At 39.3% G+C, this 14,430-nt stretch overlaps 1 protein-coding gene and 1 gene segment (V, D, J or C); one reads left to right on the top strand and one right to left on the bottom strand.

The window, feature by feature from the left end:
• LOC701504 (immunoglobulin kappa light chain) overlaps window positions 1-14,430 on the bottom strand; it is a 676,887-nt gene that overhangs the window by 22,838 nt on the left and 639,619 nt on the right. The gene's annotated exons all lie outside the window — the stretch shown is intronic.
• On the top strand, window positions 5,003-5,846 carry LOC700696 (immunoglobulin kappa variable 4-1-like). The segment is given in 2 exon segments: window positions 5,003-5,158; window positions 5,374-5,846. Coding segments are annotated over 2 exon segments (507 nt in total).

Below are 14,430 nucleotides of genomic sequence, written 5' to 3'. Positions count from 1 at the left end.
ATGCAATATTTAAGCAATCAAAATTAATGCAAAAAATCCATGATGAAAAAAAAATCAGAATTTAAGTCAATTCCGGGTCTATTTAGTGAATAAAGAGATATTAATAGGGACTGCTTTATTTTACTGTATTTTATTTATCTAAATTTTTTTTTAAAGATGGAAGTCTCACTCTGTTGCGCAGGCTGGAGTGCATTGGTACAATCTTGGCTCACTGCAACCTCCACCTCCTGGGTTCAAGCGATTCTCCTGCCTCAACCTCCCAAGTAGCTGGGATTACAAGTGTCTGCCACCACTCCTGGATAATTTTGTATTTTTAATAGGGACGTGGTTTCACCATGTTGGCCAGGCTGGTCTTGAACTCCTGACCTCAAGTGATCCACCCGCCTTGGCCTCCCAAATTCTTGAGATTACAGGTGTGAGCCAACACACCCAGCCAGGGACTGTTTTATATTTGTGGCTAAGGGGGATTTGAGGGATAATTTGAGTCTGTTCTGCTTTCTTGGGTTGTGTTTCTCAAACTGCTTTATGGGGATTTCCAACGATGTAAATTTTGTGATGAAAATATTTTATAGTAAAGGACACATGGCCGTATTGCGGAAAGAAATGCCAAAATTTTATGAAAATTTAAAATAAATCAAGCTCAACTACTGGAGAAGCTGAGGTAGGAGGATCGCCTGAGCCCGGGGGTTGGAGGTTACAGTGAGCCATTCATTCGAAAGCAGAACAGAATCAAATTATCCCTCGAATGCGCTACAGCCACAATATAAAACAGTCATTACTGGCATCTCTTTATTCACTAGATAGATCCTGAATTGTCTCGCTCCGTCGCCCAGGTTAGAGTGCAGTGCGAGACCTTGTCTCTAAAACAAATAAATAAATAAATACAAAAACAAATACAAACAAAAACAAGCTCAAGACTTTGAAGAAATGGTACCCCAGAGCTTTGAGAACAGACTCCTGAGTTACACATATTTTCTTCTTTCTGCCACTAGGTGGAGGCAGTGGAGCGGGTTGAGAAGCACTGTCATAAAGCTTGTAATTAAAGAACATCAGAGTGTCAGTGGAGTTGCTATAAAGTGCAGAGTAGCTACTCTTGTGCTGTATACTTGGTCGCTCATGAGAGAGAAGTGAATGGGAGGGAGGCTCGAAACAATGGGAAGAGCCCTAAGAATCAGGTCTGATGAACTTACATAATCGGCCTTGCACACAACTTTTCTGGCTGAACCTGCACTTCCCATAAGTCAAATGCAAATGTTGGAAGGAATGTCTTGTGAGGTTCTTTCCAGCTTGTACAGTCTGAGCTATTTTTAAAGGAGAAATGCTGACGAGCAATCGTCCTTGGAATTTGCAGTGCATAAACTTGACCAGCAGAGCGCAGCAGTGCCCACCCCTTTTAAGGAGTAACCTTCCAAATTTTCTACCGCCATGACAGAGTTCTGATCCTACAAATGAGGCAGCGTTTGGACCACTTAATAACAACCAACCCTAAAAGTAAATTTTCTTTTTATTAAACGTTTTAATTTTACATTTGTAAACAGAAAAGAAATCCTTATTGTGTTGGCTCTGGGATACCACTTCCTTGGTTCAACTCCTTCTTCCCTGACCACTGCTTCTAAGTCTCCTGTGATGGTTTCTTCTCATCTCTTTGACCTCTGCTTGTTGGGTTACCTACGAGGGCCCAGTCTGCCTTCATTGATTTAACTCATTGCCTAGTAACCTCGACCTGTTTCCCAAATTTGCATCTTCAGCCCAGACTATTTCTCCGAACTCCAGAATCACATATATTCATCCACCTGTCCAAGGGATATTACCAGTTAGAGGTCTAGCAGGTATCTCAAATGTCTAATATGTTCAACTCTAAGCCCTGATTCCCACCTGCCTTCCCTGCCTCAGAAAATGTCCTTCCAAATTCTCTAGTTGCTCAGGTTCAAGCACTTGCAACCACCTTGATTTCTCATTTCTCCCATGCCTCACATCCGATATGTTAACAAATGCTATTTTTTTCTACCTTTGAAACATGACCAGAATCTGACACTTTTCACCACAGCTGCCACTGGGCCTCTTGACTGCTATTAAGAAAGGAGGTATGTTCTGGTTTGTAAAGATTATTAAAAGAGGTTAAATTGGGACTTTTTTTTTGTATTTGTTTTGTAAGGTATCTCAAAGGCCGAGAATAATATGATAGATATTGTGTCCTCTAATGGAACGATTCATTTTCTCTCCTCCTCCACTGCCTTTCTGGGGATGGTGGAAATATTGGAGCATTTTCAGAATAAGAAACAATTTTATTGCTGTTCACCAGATGTCAGGAGGGTGTGGTGTGGTGGGCCTGTGAGTGGACCGTTTAACCCTAGAAGTTAGAAACTAGGGTCCCTGTGGAGTACAAACCCTAATAGGTCTTGGTGAGTAACAGAAGAGATAAAAGAGAGCTCAGTCTGGTCATAAATCCTTTGACCAGTTGCCATCTATTGTCATGAGAAATTCCCCAAGAAGGCACCCACCTGTTTTCCAGACAATTCTATTTACTAGATTCTGGAGGATTCGTTATCATCGTATGATAGAATTACCTTCTAGTTGGATGGTGCGTTAGTCAGAATTCTTTTTGCAAGTAACGTAAGTCAGCTGTAACACATACAACTAGAAAAAGAATTAGAGAAAGAAAAGTAGTTATACTAATGTGAAAGAAAAAAATAAACCTCAGGACCCCAAAATCACTAAGCCAAAAAGGAAAGTCAAGTTGGGAACTGCATCAGGCAAACCTGCCTCACATTTTATTCCTAAATAAGATAGCTACAAAAATAAAAAGCTACATAGCTCCCTCACAATTTTTCCACAAGGAAATTCCTTGTGGACAAAGAAAGGACTGAACTCAAAGTCATCCCTCTGTTCACTTCAGACAAATGCATATGCATTGCTTCTTCTGCCCTATTGTTTCAATAAGCCGGACTAAAGCATAGATGGGTATTTCTCTACCCACCTTTCATATGTGAATTGTATATTCAGTGAAAGGCTGATCAGAGACTCAAAATAATGCAACCCCATCAGGAAGCCCCCTTCCCTGCCTCGAGTTGTCACGCCTTTCCAGACCGAAGTGATGTACATCTTATACACAATGATTGATGTTTCTTGTCTCCCTAAAATGTATAACACCAAGCTGTGCCCCGACCATCTTGGGCACGTACAATCAGGACCTCCGGAAACTTTATGATGGGCTTCGCCTTAACCTTGGGAAAATAAACTTTCTGAATTAATTGAGATCTGTCTCTGACACTCTGAGTTCACACTAGGTTGCTCACAAAGACACAGGGAAGGCTGTAGATCCAGGATGGGGATATGCAGGTGGAAAATGTACCCTTGATCATGTCACTAAACTAGTCCAGGGATACGCCCAAAACATGCTCGTCAGCACGAGGCTGCAGCGTGCGCTGATGACATGACTGCTTATGGACTTGGTCTCATTACTAATGTGAGTCATTTTCTTGATTATTTTTCTCAAATTTGGGTGAGGTGAATCTGTAGCTCCACAAGATAGTGTAACAGGGGGAAATGTGAAGCCATGTAACCTTATCAAACATCTTTTTAGAGTGTCCATTTTACTTGAATGTTTCATGGAAAAAAAATATATTAAAATTTACGCACACATAAAAGGCACAAGTTGTAATATTTACTATAAGAAGAAAACATGATTTAAAAGATAAACTTCAAACTGCACAAATAGCAGTGGGGGAGACGAAGATAGTTATTCACTTCCCTCTGCAGCTTATTGTGAACCATGAGAAGCCCCATCTTAAAGCGTCTGATGAAATACACTGACTTATAATAGCAGATTTGTGCATATATCTTATTTTAGCCTTTTCTGCTAGACTTTGGGTTGGAGAAGTGATGTGAGAAGGTGGAAAGAGCATAAAATTAGGAGTTAAAAGGCCTGGTTTTAACCTCAGCTCTGCCACAAACTAAATAAGTGACCCGGGTTAAGACATTTCTATCTGTGCCCTCTAAGATATTTCCTTACATCAAATAATGCAATAGATAATTTCTATGATTCTTTTTGGCTTTTAGTCTGTAAGTCATTGGAATGGAGACGTTAGGCGAGCTTTCTTCTTTGGAGCTATAGAACATTAGTGTGATCGCCAGAAGGCACAAGATCCCATGGTGATATAGGAGTATAGGAAATGAACAAAACACAGTCTTCTCTCACTCACTTCTCTCACAGTCTTCTCTCACTTCTCTCTCTCTTCTGTCTTTTATGTATTTATATTATCCATAATAGAGTAGGTTATACCATTGCCCCAAATCTCATGGTCTAGCACCAACAAATGCTTATGTCTTGCTCTTGCTACATTCTTCACAAGGGCCATGCAGTCACTCAAGGATCCAGGCAGACAGAGGCTCTACCATCTTGTATTTGCACCATTTGGAGCACATGGCCTCTTAAGTTGCTTCTGTAGATAAAGGATAGACAGGAAAATTCCATATGCTCTTTTTCCTGCCTCAACCTGCAAGGGATGTATGTTACTTCCATGCCTATATCATTGGCCATAACTGATTACATCTGTAAGGAGACTGGGACATATAGGTGAGCAAATGGAACATATAGAAAGTAATGAGTTATTTAATATCCCGAGCTGCCTTTGGAAAATGTTGCTGAGCAGGCATTGAAGAGTATCAATAAAATTTATTGAGAATTTGTTTATTATGACTGATTAACACAGGTAAAAGCCAGCATATTACTGATTAATATAGGTAAAACGCAGTTAAGAAATTGGGAATGCTTTCTCTTCTGCTATGATGCACAAGGTGTTTAACATTTATGCCCCTCTGAAAATTACTAGGTAGTCCTAGTCATTAGATCATCTAGAAGTTTGTAGTTTTAGAGCTTCGAAGTTGACTTCTGTCTTTTCTATTCATAGAGTTACATATTCTGTGGTGATATTTTTGGCTCTTGATTTACATTGGATACTTTCACAACCCACTGCTCATGAAATTTGCTTTTGTACTTACTGATCGTTTTTGCATAGACCCCTCCAGGCCATGACCAGCTGTTCGGATTTTATAAACGGGACCTTTGCACTGTGAACTGAGCTACAACAGGCAGGCAGGGGCAGCAAGATGGTGTCACAGACCCAAGTCTTCATTTCCCTGTTGCTCTGGATCTCTGGTGAGGATTTCAAAAGTGCCACAGTCTTTTCAGAGTCATATCTGTGTAGAAATAAAAAAAAAAATTAAGATATGATTGGAAATAATGACTATTTCCAATATGGATCCAATTATGTGCTGACTTATACTACTACTAGAAAGCACATTTAAATGACATATTTCAATTATATATGAGAAAGCGTGTGTAAGTTTATGTATAATCATTGTCCATTACAGGTGCCTGTGGGGACATTGTGATGACCCAGTCTCCAGACTCCCTGGCTGTGTCTCTGGGAGAGAGGGTCACCATCAACTGCAAGTCCAGCCAGAGTCTTTTATACAGCTCCAACAATAAGAACTACTTAGCCTGGTACCAGCAGAAACCAGGACAGGCTCCTAAGCTGCTCATTTACTGGGCATCTACCCGGGAATCCGGGGTCCCTAACCGATTCAGTGGCAGTGGGTCTGGGACAGATTTCACTCTCACCATCAGTGGCCTGCAGGCTGAAGATGTGGCAGTTTATTACTGTCAGCAGTATTATAGCTCTCCTCTCACAGTGCTTCAGCCTCGAACACAAACCTCCTCCCCATGCACTGGGCCAGTGGGTCTTTGCTGCAACAGCTGCTTCCTCTGCACACAGCCCCAAACATGCGGGCTTCCTCTGTGTGTCGGGGAGGTCACTCTCTTGATTTAGTCTTTGGAGGGTTTGCAGGGCCCAGGATAAAATGAAGGGATTTGGCTTTTTCTGGATTTCTTTCTGTGGAAGGTTATTAAAGCAAAATGTAGTAAAGATCCCTTAGAGACATTGTCAGGAGTTTTCGTGTTTCAGGAACCTTCATGTTTCACATGGACGCATCACGTGACCGAGCCAAATAGATTTATCTTTACTTTCTAGACCAGGGTTCACTGAGTTTTACACACTGACGGGTGAATTGTTTCTTCTGTGTGCTTCCTTGACTCTGGAAAGTTTCTACTTGAATTCCTAATTCTCTTGTTTTTTTTTTTCCTTCATCTGCAATCCTTCCCAATGTTAAACCTTGATCCTTCCTATTCATAGCCTCCCACATAGAAGGTAGTGTCCCTCTGTAGCTTTTTCCTTCCAGAGACCTTGTTTTCCAACAAAACCCATCTGGTCGATGTTGCTGAAAATTCTTATTCACTCTACCTCCTTTTGTTCTGCCCTTCCACCCCCAGTTTCTTTCAATCGTATTAATACTTTCATAGGCAATTTTCTAATTTTTGTTATTCTAGAAATATGTGACAGCATTTTTCATTGCCTTTTACAATAGTTTGCCAACTTTCTTCTTATTTATTATTTTTTAATTTTCAATTTTCATGGTACATAGTAGGTATGTGTGTGTGTGTATATGTATACACACACACACACACATATATATATATGTATATATATATAGAGTACCTGAGATATTTAGATACAGGCATGCAATGTGTAATAATCACATCATGGAGAATGGAGTCTCCAGCCCCTTAAGCATTTATTCTTTGTGTTACAAACAATCCAATTATACTGTTTTAGTTATTTAAAACTGTATGGTTATTGTTGACTAAAGTCACCCTGTTGTGCTAGCAAATAGTAGGACTTATTCATTCTTTCTAACTACTTTTTTGTATCGATTAACTATCCCCACTTTCCCCCTACTCCCCACCCCCGCCCACTACTCTTCTCAGCCTCTGGTCGCTCTCCTTCTAGTCTCTATGTTCATGAATTCAATTGTTTTCATTTTTAGACTCTGCAAATACATGAGAATAAGTGATGTTTGTCTTCCTGTGCGTGGCTTATTTCACTTAACGTAATGATGTTAGTTCCATTCGTATTGTTGCAAATGACAGGATCTCTTTCTATTTTATGGCTGAATAGTACTCCATGGTGTTTATGTACTACATTTTCCTTTTCTGTTCATCTGTTGATGGACATTTAGGTTGCTTCCAAATCTTAGCTATTGTCAACAGTGCTGCAACAAATACGAGAGTGCAGATACCTCTTTGGTGTACTGATTTCATTTCTTTGGGGTATATACCCAGCAGTGGAATTGCTGAAGGACATGGTAGCTCTATTTTTAACTTTTTGAGGAACCTCCAAACTGTTCTCCATAGTGGATGTACTAATTTACATTCCCACCAACAGTGTACAAGGGTTCCCTTTTCTCCACATTCTTGCCAGCATTTGTTATCGCTTGTCTTTTGGATATAAGCCATTTTAACTGGGGCGAGATGATATCTCATTGTAGTTTTGATTTGCATTTTTCTAATGATCAATGATGCTGAGCACCTTTTAATATGCCTGCTTGTCATTTGTATGACTCCTTTTGAGAAACATCTATTCGAATCTTGTGCCTAATTTTGATTGGGTTATTAGACTTCTTCCTATAGAGTTGTTTTAGCTTCTTATATATATATTACAGTTCTTAATCTCTTGTCAGATGGATAACTTGTAAACTTTTTCTCCTATTCTGTGGTTGGCCCTTCACTTTTTTGATTGCTTCCTTTGCTGTATAGACGCTTTTAAACTTGATGTGATCCCATTTGTCCATTTTTGCTTTGATTGCCTGTGCTAGTGGGGTATTACTCACGAAATCTTTGCCCAGATTGATGTGGAGAGTTTCCCAAATGTTTTCTTGTAGTAGTTTCATAGTTTGAGGTCTCAGACTTATTTTTAATCCATTTTGATTTGCTTTTTCTATACGGTGAGAGATCAAAGTCTAGTTTCATTCTCTTGCATATGGATAGCCAATTTTCCCAGCATTATTTATTGAAGAGACTCTTTTCCCTAATGTCAATTGATGACACTTTTGTTGAAAATGAATTCACTGCAGGTATGTGGATTTATTTCAGAGTTCTCTATTCCTTCGATTGGTCTATGTGTTTCTTTTTATGCCAGTGCCACCCTGTTTTGATTACTCTACCTCTGTAGTATGATTTGAAGTCAGGTAATGCAATTCTTTCAGTTTTGTTCTTTTTGCTTAAGATAAAGTTGGTCATTGTGGGTCTTTTGAGGTTTAATATAAATTTAAGAATTATTTTTTCTATTTCTGTGAGAAATGTCATTAGTGTTTTGATAGGGATTGCATTGAATCTGTAGATTGCTTTGGGTAGTATGGAAATTTTAACAATGCTGATTTTTCTAATCCATGAGCATGAAATATCTTTCCATTTTTGGTGTCTTCTTCAATTTCTTTCATCAATATTTTATAGCTTTCATTATAAAGATCTTTCACTTGTTTGGTTAATTCTTATGTATTTAAGTGTGGCTATTGTAAATGGGATTATTTTTAATTTTTTTCAGAGTGTTCACTGTTGGCATATAGAAATATTATTGTTTTTTTGTATGTTGATTTGTATCCTCCAACTTTACTGAACTGGTTTTTCAGTTATAATAGTTTTTCAGTGGAGTCCTTAGGTTTTTCAAAATAAAAGATCATATCATCAGCTAACAAGAATAATTTGACTTCTTTCATTCAATTTTTGATGCCCTTTATTTCTTTCTCTTGTCTGATTGCTCTAGCTAGGACTTCCAGTACAATGCTGAATAAGAGTAGTGAAAGTGGTCATCCTTGTCGTGTTCCAGATCTCTCAGGAAAAGCTTTCACTTTTCCCCCGTTCAATATGATACTGAGTGTCTGTTATATATAGTTTTTATTATGTTAAGATATGTTTCTTCTACATCCCGTTTATTAAGGGTTTTTATTTACTTATTTATCTTTTTTTTTTTTTTTTTTTTTTTTTGAGACGAAGTCTCGCTCTGTCACCTAGGCTGGAGTGCAGTGGCACAATGTGGGCTCACTGCAAGCTCTGCCTCCCGAGTTCACGCCATTCTCTGGCCTCAGCCTCCCGAGTAGCTGGGACTACAGGCGCCCGCCACCATGCTGGGCTAATTTTTTGTATTTTTAGTAGAGACGGGGTTTCACTGTGTTAGCCAGGATGGTCTCGATCTCTTGACCTCGTGATCCACCCGCCTTGGTCTTCCAAAGTGCTGGGATTACAGGCTTGAGTCACCACACCCGGCCATTTGTTTGTTTTTTACACACCACTTCTATTGGCCATTCCTAGCTCCAAGAGGGTCTGTGTTGATGTTGTTATTGTTTTCTAATAAGGAAAAAGAGGACAACTGAGGTTAGGAGACAAGTAGCCACCTGTGCACAGGGTCAGACATAAAGTCAAATGATCACTGATGCAGCTCTGGTGATCAGCCTCTCTGAAAAATCACCAAACTTAACCCCAAATCCTAAGGACTCCATACCTAAAACCCCCTAAAATGAGATCAGTGAAAATGAGCAGGGGGCAAAATTGGGACCCATGAGAATGTATCCAGTAGGATCATGATCAGTCAAGCAAATGGGTTTAACTTGGGTTTCCTGGACTTGGTTTTCTTTCATTATTATTATTATTATAATACTTTAAGTTCTGGGATACATGTGCAGAACGTGCAGGTTTGTTACATAGGTATACACGTGCTATGGTGGTTTGCTGCACCCATCAACCCGTCATCTACATTAGGCGTTTCTCCTAATGCTATCCGTCCCCTAGCCCCCCATTCCCGACAGGCCCTGATGTGTGATGTTCTCCTCCCTGTGTCCATGTGTTTTCATTGTTCAACTCCCACTTATAAGTGAGAACATGCGGTGTTTGGTTTTCTGTTCCTATGTTAGTTTGCGGAGAATGATGGTTTCCAGCTTCATCCGTGTCCCTGCAAAGAACACGAACTCATCCTTTTTATGGCTGCATAGTATTCCATGGTATACACGAGCCGCATTTTCTTTATACAGTCTACCATTGATAGACATTTGGGTTGGTTTCAAGTCTTTGCTACTGTGAATAGTGCTGCAATAAACATACATGTGCATGTGTCTTTATAGTAGAATGATTTATAATTCTTTGGGTATATACCCAGTAATGGGATTGCTGGGTGAAATGGTATTTCTGGTTCTAGATCCTTGAGGAATTGCCACACTGTCTTCCACAACTGTTGAACTAATGTACACGTACCAAAATAGATATACAGACCAATGGAACAAAACAGAGGCCTCAGAATTAATTCCATACATCTACAACCATCTGATCTTTGACAAACCTGACAAAACAAGCAACGGAGAAAGGATTCTCTATTTAATAAATGGTGTTGGGAAAACTGGCTAGCCATATGCAGAAAACTGAAACTGGATTCCTTCCTTACACCTTATACAAAAATTAACTCAAAATGGATTGAAGACTTAAATGTAAGACCTGAAACCATAAAAACTCTAGAAGAAAATGTAGGCAATACCATTCAGGACATAGGCATGAGCAAAGACTTCTTTAGCATTTCTTTAATAGAGTAGCACTGATAAGTATCTGTCTGTTTTTTTCCAACTGTATTTCCTTCTGCTCTATTATTTTTTCTCTCTCTGTGACTTCAAATATTTGTAAATTAATTATTGAGAAAATAATAATAGTAATAATAATACTTATTATTATTTGAGACAGAGTCTCACTCAGTTTCCTAGGCTGGAGTGCAGTGGTGCAATCTCCGTTCACTGAAACTTCTGCCTCATGGGTTCAAGCAATTCTCCCTTCTCAGCCTCCTGAGTAGCTGGGGCTACAGGTATACACCACCAAGCCTGGCTAATTTTTGTATTTTTAGTAGAGGCAGAGGTTTACCATGTTGGCCAGGCTGGTCTCAAACTCCTGACCTCAAGTGATCCGCCCACCTCGGCCTCCCAAAGTGCTAGAATTACACGCATGAGCCACCGTACCCAGCTGAGATAATGATTTTTTAATCAAATAATTAAGTTTTCTTTCTGTTCTCTATATATTGATGTATGATATATATTGTCATTGAAATTTTGATTGTACTCACCATGGGATGTCTTACTTTGGGATAGGCAGCATCTCAAATACAATTTATTCCCTTTGGCAAAAGGAGGATTATTTTGTTGTGAATTCAAACCTTCATTAACTTTAGTGTAACACTATGCCATAAGTGACGTATTCTGTTGTTAAATCACAAATAGTATTAGGACTGAGAGGCTTAGGCAGGAGAATGGCTTGAGCTCATGGGTTTGAGGCCAGTTTGAGTGACAAAGCAAGACCCCTTGTGGAAAAAAAAGAGAAACTTTTAAATGCAGTGTATTTAAAACATATATTTCTAGACATTTATTACCGGTATAAGAAAATCGTATTTATTATCTAATATTATAAACGGGCATGATCACTATCATTTCTTTAGTTTTTAAAAGTTTTCAGCATTTGTGTGATTATGTCATATGTATTTATCGATTGACATAGACCTTAATGTCTTATAATACAGAAGTGGACATCTGTATATTATAATTTAATTAAAAAATGAAAGAACTTCCACTTAGAATACCACTATAGCTGTTGGTATAAATGCAGAAATAAACAAAAAGTTAACTAAAAATTCCTGTGTATGATGACATCGGAGAGCTACAGAAGACACGAAGATCAGATTAACTAAAATTCTAGAGAAGAAAGAAACCTCTGTAGGTGAGGTAAATCTGAGCCCTCATTTAGGTTTGTGTGTGTGTATACGTGTGTGTGTGTGTGTGTGTGGGTGTGTGGTTTCCACGGAATTTATTTAATCAGAACAGCAGAAGGTTCTAGAAAAACACATTTTTAACCAAGGACTGCAGATGATTCTAAGTTTTGAGTAAAAGCGTGGTTGGCGGAAACAATTTTACACTTTATTGTGTGTCTGTTTACCTATATGATAAAACTAAAAGCCATGTAATGGAATAAAACATTGCTTTATATATTAGTAGATACCTAAATGCAATATGGTCTTAAAAATGAAATCACATGTATATAGTTGTATTTCTAAGTATATTAGTCCCCCCTTATCCAAAAATCCCCTTTCTGTGGTTTCAGTTAACTATAGTCTACCATAGTCTAAAACACATGAGTACTGTACAAGAAGATATTTTGAGAGCAAGAGAGACCGACCAAATTCACAAAACTTTTATTACAGTATGTTGTTAACATTGTTCTATTTTATTATTGTTATTAATCTCTTGCTATGCCTAATTTACAAATTACACTTTATTATAGGTATGTATATATAGGAAAAACAGTGTATAAAGGGTTTGGCATTATCTGAGGTTTCAGGAGTCCACTGGGTGTCTTGGAACCCATCCCCTGAGGATAAGGGGGAACTACTCTACCCAAAACTGAAGCTATACAACAATGAAAAATATTGAGAAGACAAATCCAAGTATAAGTGAAGACATTTCTTTGAATTCCCAGGTTTCATCAAGCATCAAAAACTGCCAATCTTGTTGCCCTTTTCTTGTATGTTATTTTGTATCCACATTCTCTGAATCTGATTGGATCCCTGTATTTTATTTCATTTTCTGTGTGACATTCTCCATATATAGTTATAGATATACATATATAGATGTACATATACATGACATACATGTCTATACATATGTATAGACATTTCTGCTTTGGGGGTTGAACGTCCTTCTGGGTGTCCATTGTTAGCCCCTGCACAGCACAGGGAAACTTCTCACTCTGCACTTCTAAACAGAACCTGGCTTGTTGCTATCTCACTTAGTTCTGCAGTGAAGTTTGCTGAAGTTGAGTGTTGACAGGGTTTCTGGGTTGGCCCAGGCAGAGGTACACTACTGGGAGGAGAATCCAGCTGAGTTTGGCAGTTGCTTGGAGCTGCCTTAATAGATGGTCAGGAGCTGAACTCGTAATACCGGGCTGGATTTCCCCTTGGTATATTTGCTGTGGTCTCGGGTGAGAAAGGCAGCTGAGAGGGTGTGCCTGAAAGACAGTGTGAAAATTCTCACAGTTTCATGGGGCTTCCTATCTCTAATACTGCACTAATTGTCCCTTATGTATTCTTTGACATGGCCCTTGCCTCCCACCACTGAATCTCCTACTGACCTTCCCAGACCCAGTTCTGCCTTTTGGTCAACATAATCTACTTCCTGACTACATGGTCTGTTCTGAACGATGTTCTCTCTCAGATCATTTTCAGGTGTATGATAAAGGTAGATTCAACCTTTGGCAGCTCACCTATACTCTACTGTGTTAAACAAGTATGTGTGATATGACCTGAGGTGCATTTGGAATGGAACTTTACTAACCATTGAATCTCTGAGACTGAGAGCCCTGTGTGATGCTCCACTTTCCCATGAGCTTGTAGTGGCTCAGGGCACAGTCTTGAGTGCCAGGAAGGCATTCCTTCAACTCTGTGATTCTTCCTAAGAAATACCTCAGAGCTCACACCTGGATTTACATCTCAACCCCCACCCACCAGCATCAACATCCAACTTAGGAGCCACAGAGCTGAGTCTTGAGTCCACAGTTGACCTCTACCATGTGCCCTGTATCTTCTTATTTACTGTCCTATGTCCAAAGCCAGATATGTGTGTGTGTGTGTGTGTGTGTGTGTGTGTGTGTGTGTGTGTGTGTTTTGGGAGGGAGGGATATTAGCTTTTCTATAATCTTGTATTGAGCATATATTTTTATGAATTCTAATTCTTCCAGACTTGGTGTTTTACTTTTAAAATGCAGCTTGCAATTGAAAAATTTTTTTATTCCAAGTCTGTGACTGAGACTGTTCAAAGACTCTTTGGCACTAGGCCTTTGTGTTTGAAGAGATTTACAAACTCTATCCAGCAGCTCAAAATAAAAAATATAAATAGTTTTCCTTTGCTACTCCCTCGAAGAGAGTAGTATAAAATCCTGTGCCTGCCCCTGCACTGGAGAAGGACTTGTGCTAAAAGAAAGTGGAAAGGGAGAAATGGGGTAAATGAAGTGGGAGTGGAAAGTGGGAGGTGAGAGAGAACAAGTGTCTTATGTCACCAGATGTTCTCATGCGTGCACATTAGCACCTGCTTAACCAAACAAAACAAACAAAAGAGGTCTCAGTTTTGCGTTGTCATGAATAAGCTGCAATTATGTGACTCTCGGGCTGAATGAATTTAATTGATGAATGTACACAAGGCAGGGAGGAGGAGTATGAGCTTTTTACTAGGCTTTCTCTTCCATCACTTCTGGTTGTTTGAATGCCTTCATTCTGCTCCTGGTACTGCCATGCCAAAGAGCTACAGCTGAGGAGGTTGAATGAATGGTCCTTAAGTTGAAGCTGAGGCATGCATGCACCCTAGCCCTCATGGGTAAGCTCTTTCCCTGAGCCCTTTGACATCCTTCCCTTATATAGACTCAGAGATTCTGTTGAGTTACTCCCTGGAGAAGCAGTACATGTGGGGAACTGAGCCATTCCAGCAGGGAAGCTTAGGTTCGGAACTGTATCACTGTGTGAA

The sequence above is a fragment of the Macaca mulatta genome, chromosome 13 (assembly GCF_049350105.2).
Source record: "Macaca mulatta isolate MMU2019108-1 chromosome 13, T2T-MMU8v2.0, whole genome shotgun sequence".
Lineage (NCBI taxonomy): Eukaryota > Metazoa > Chordata > Mammalia > Primates > Cercopithecidae > Macaca > Macaca mulatta.
This window is presented reverse-complemented; position numbering and strand designations above follow the sequence as displayed.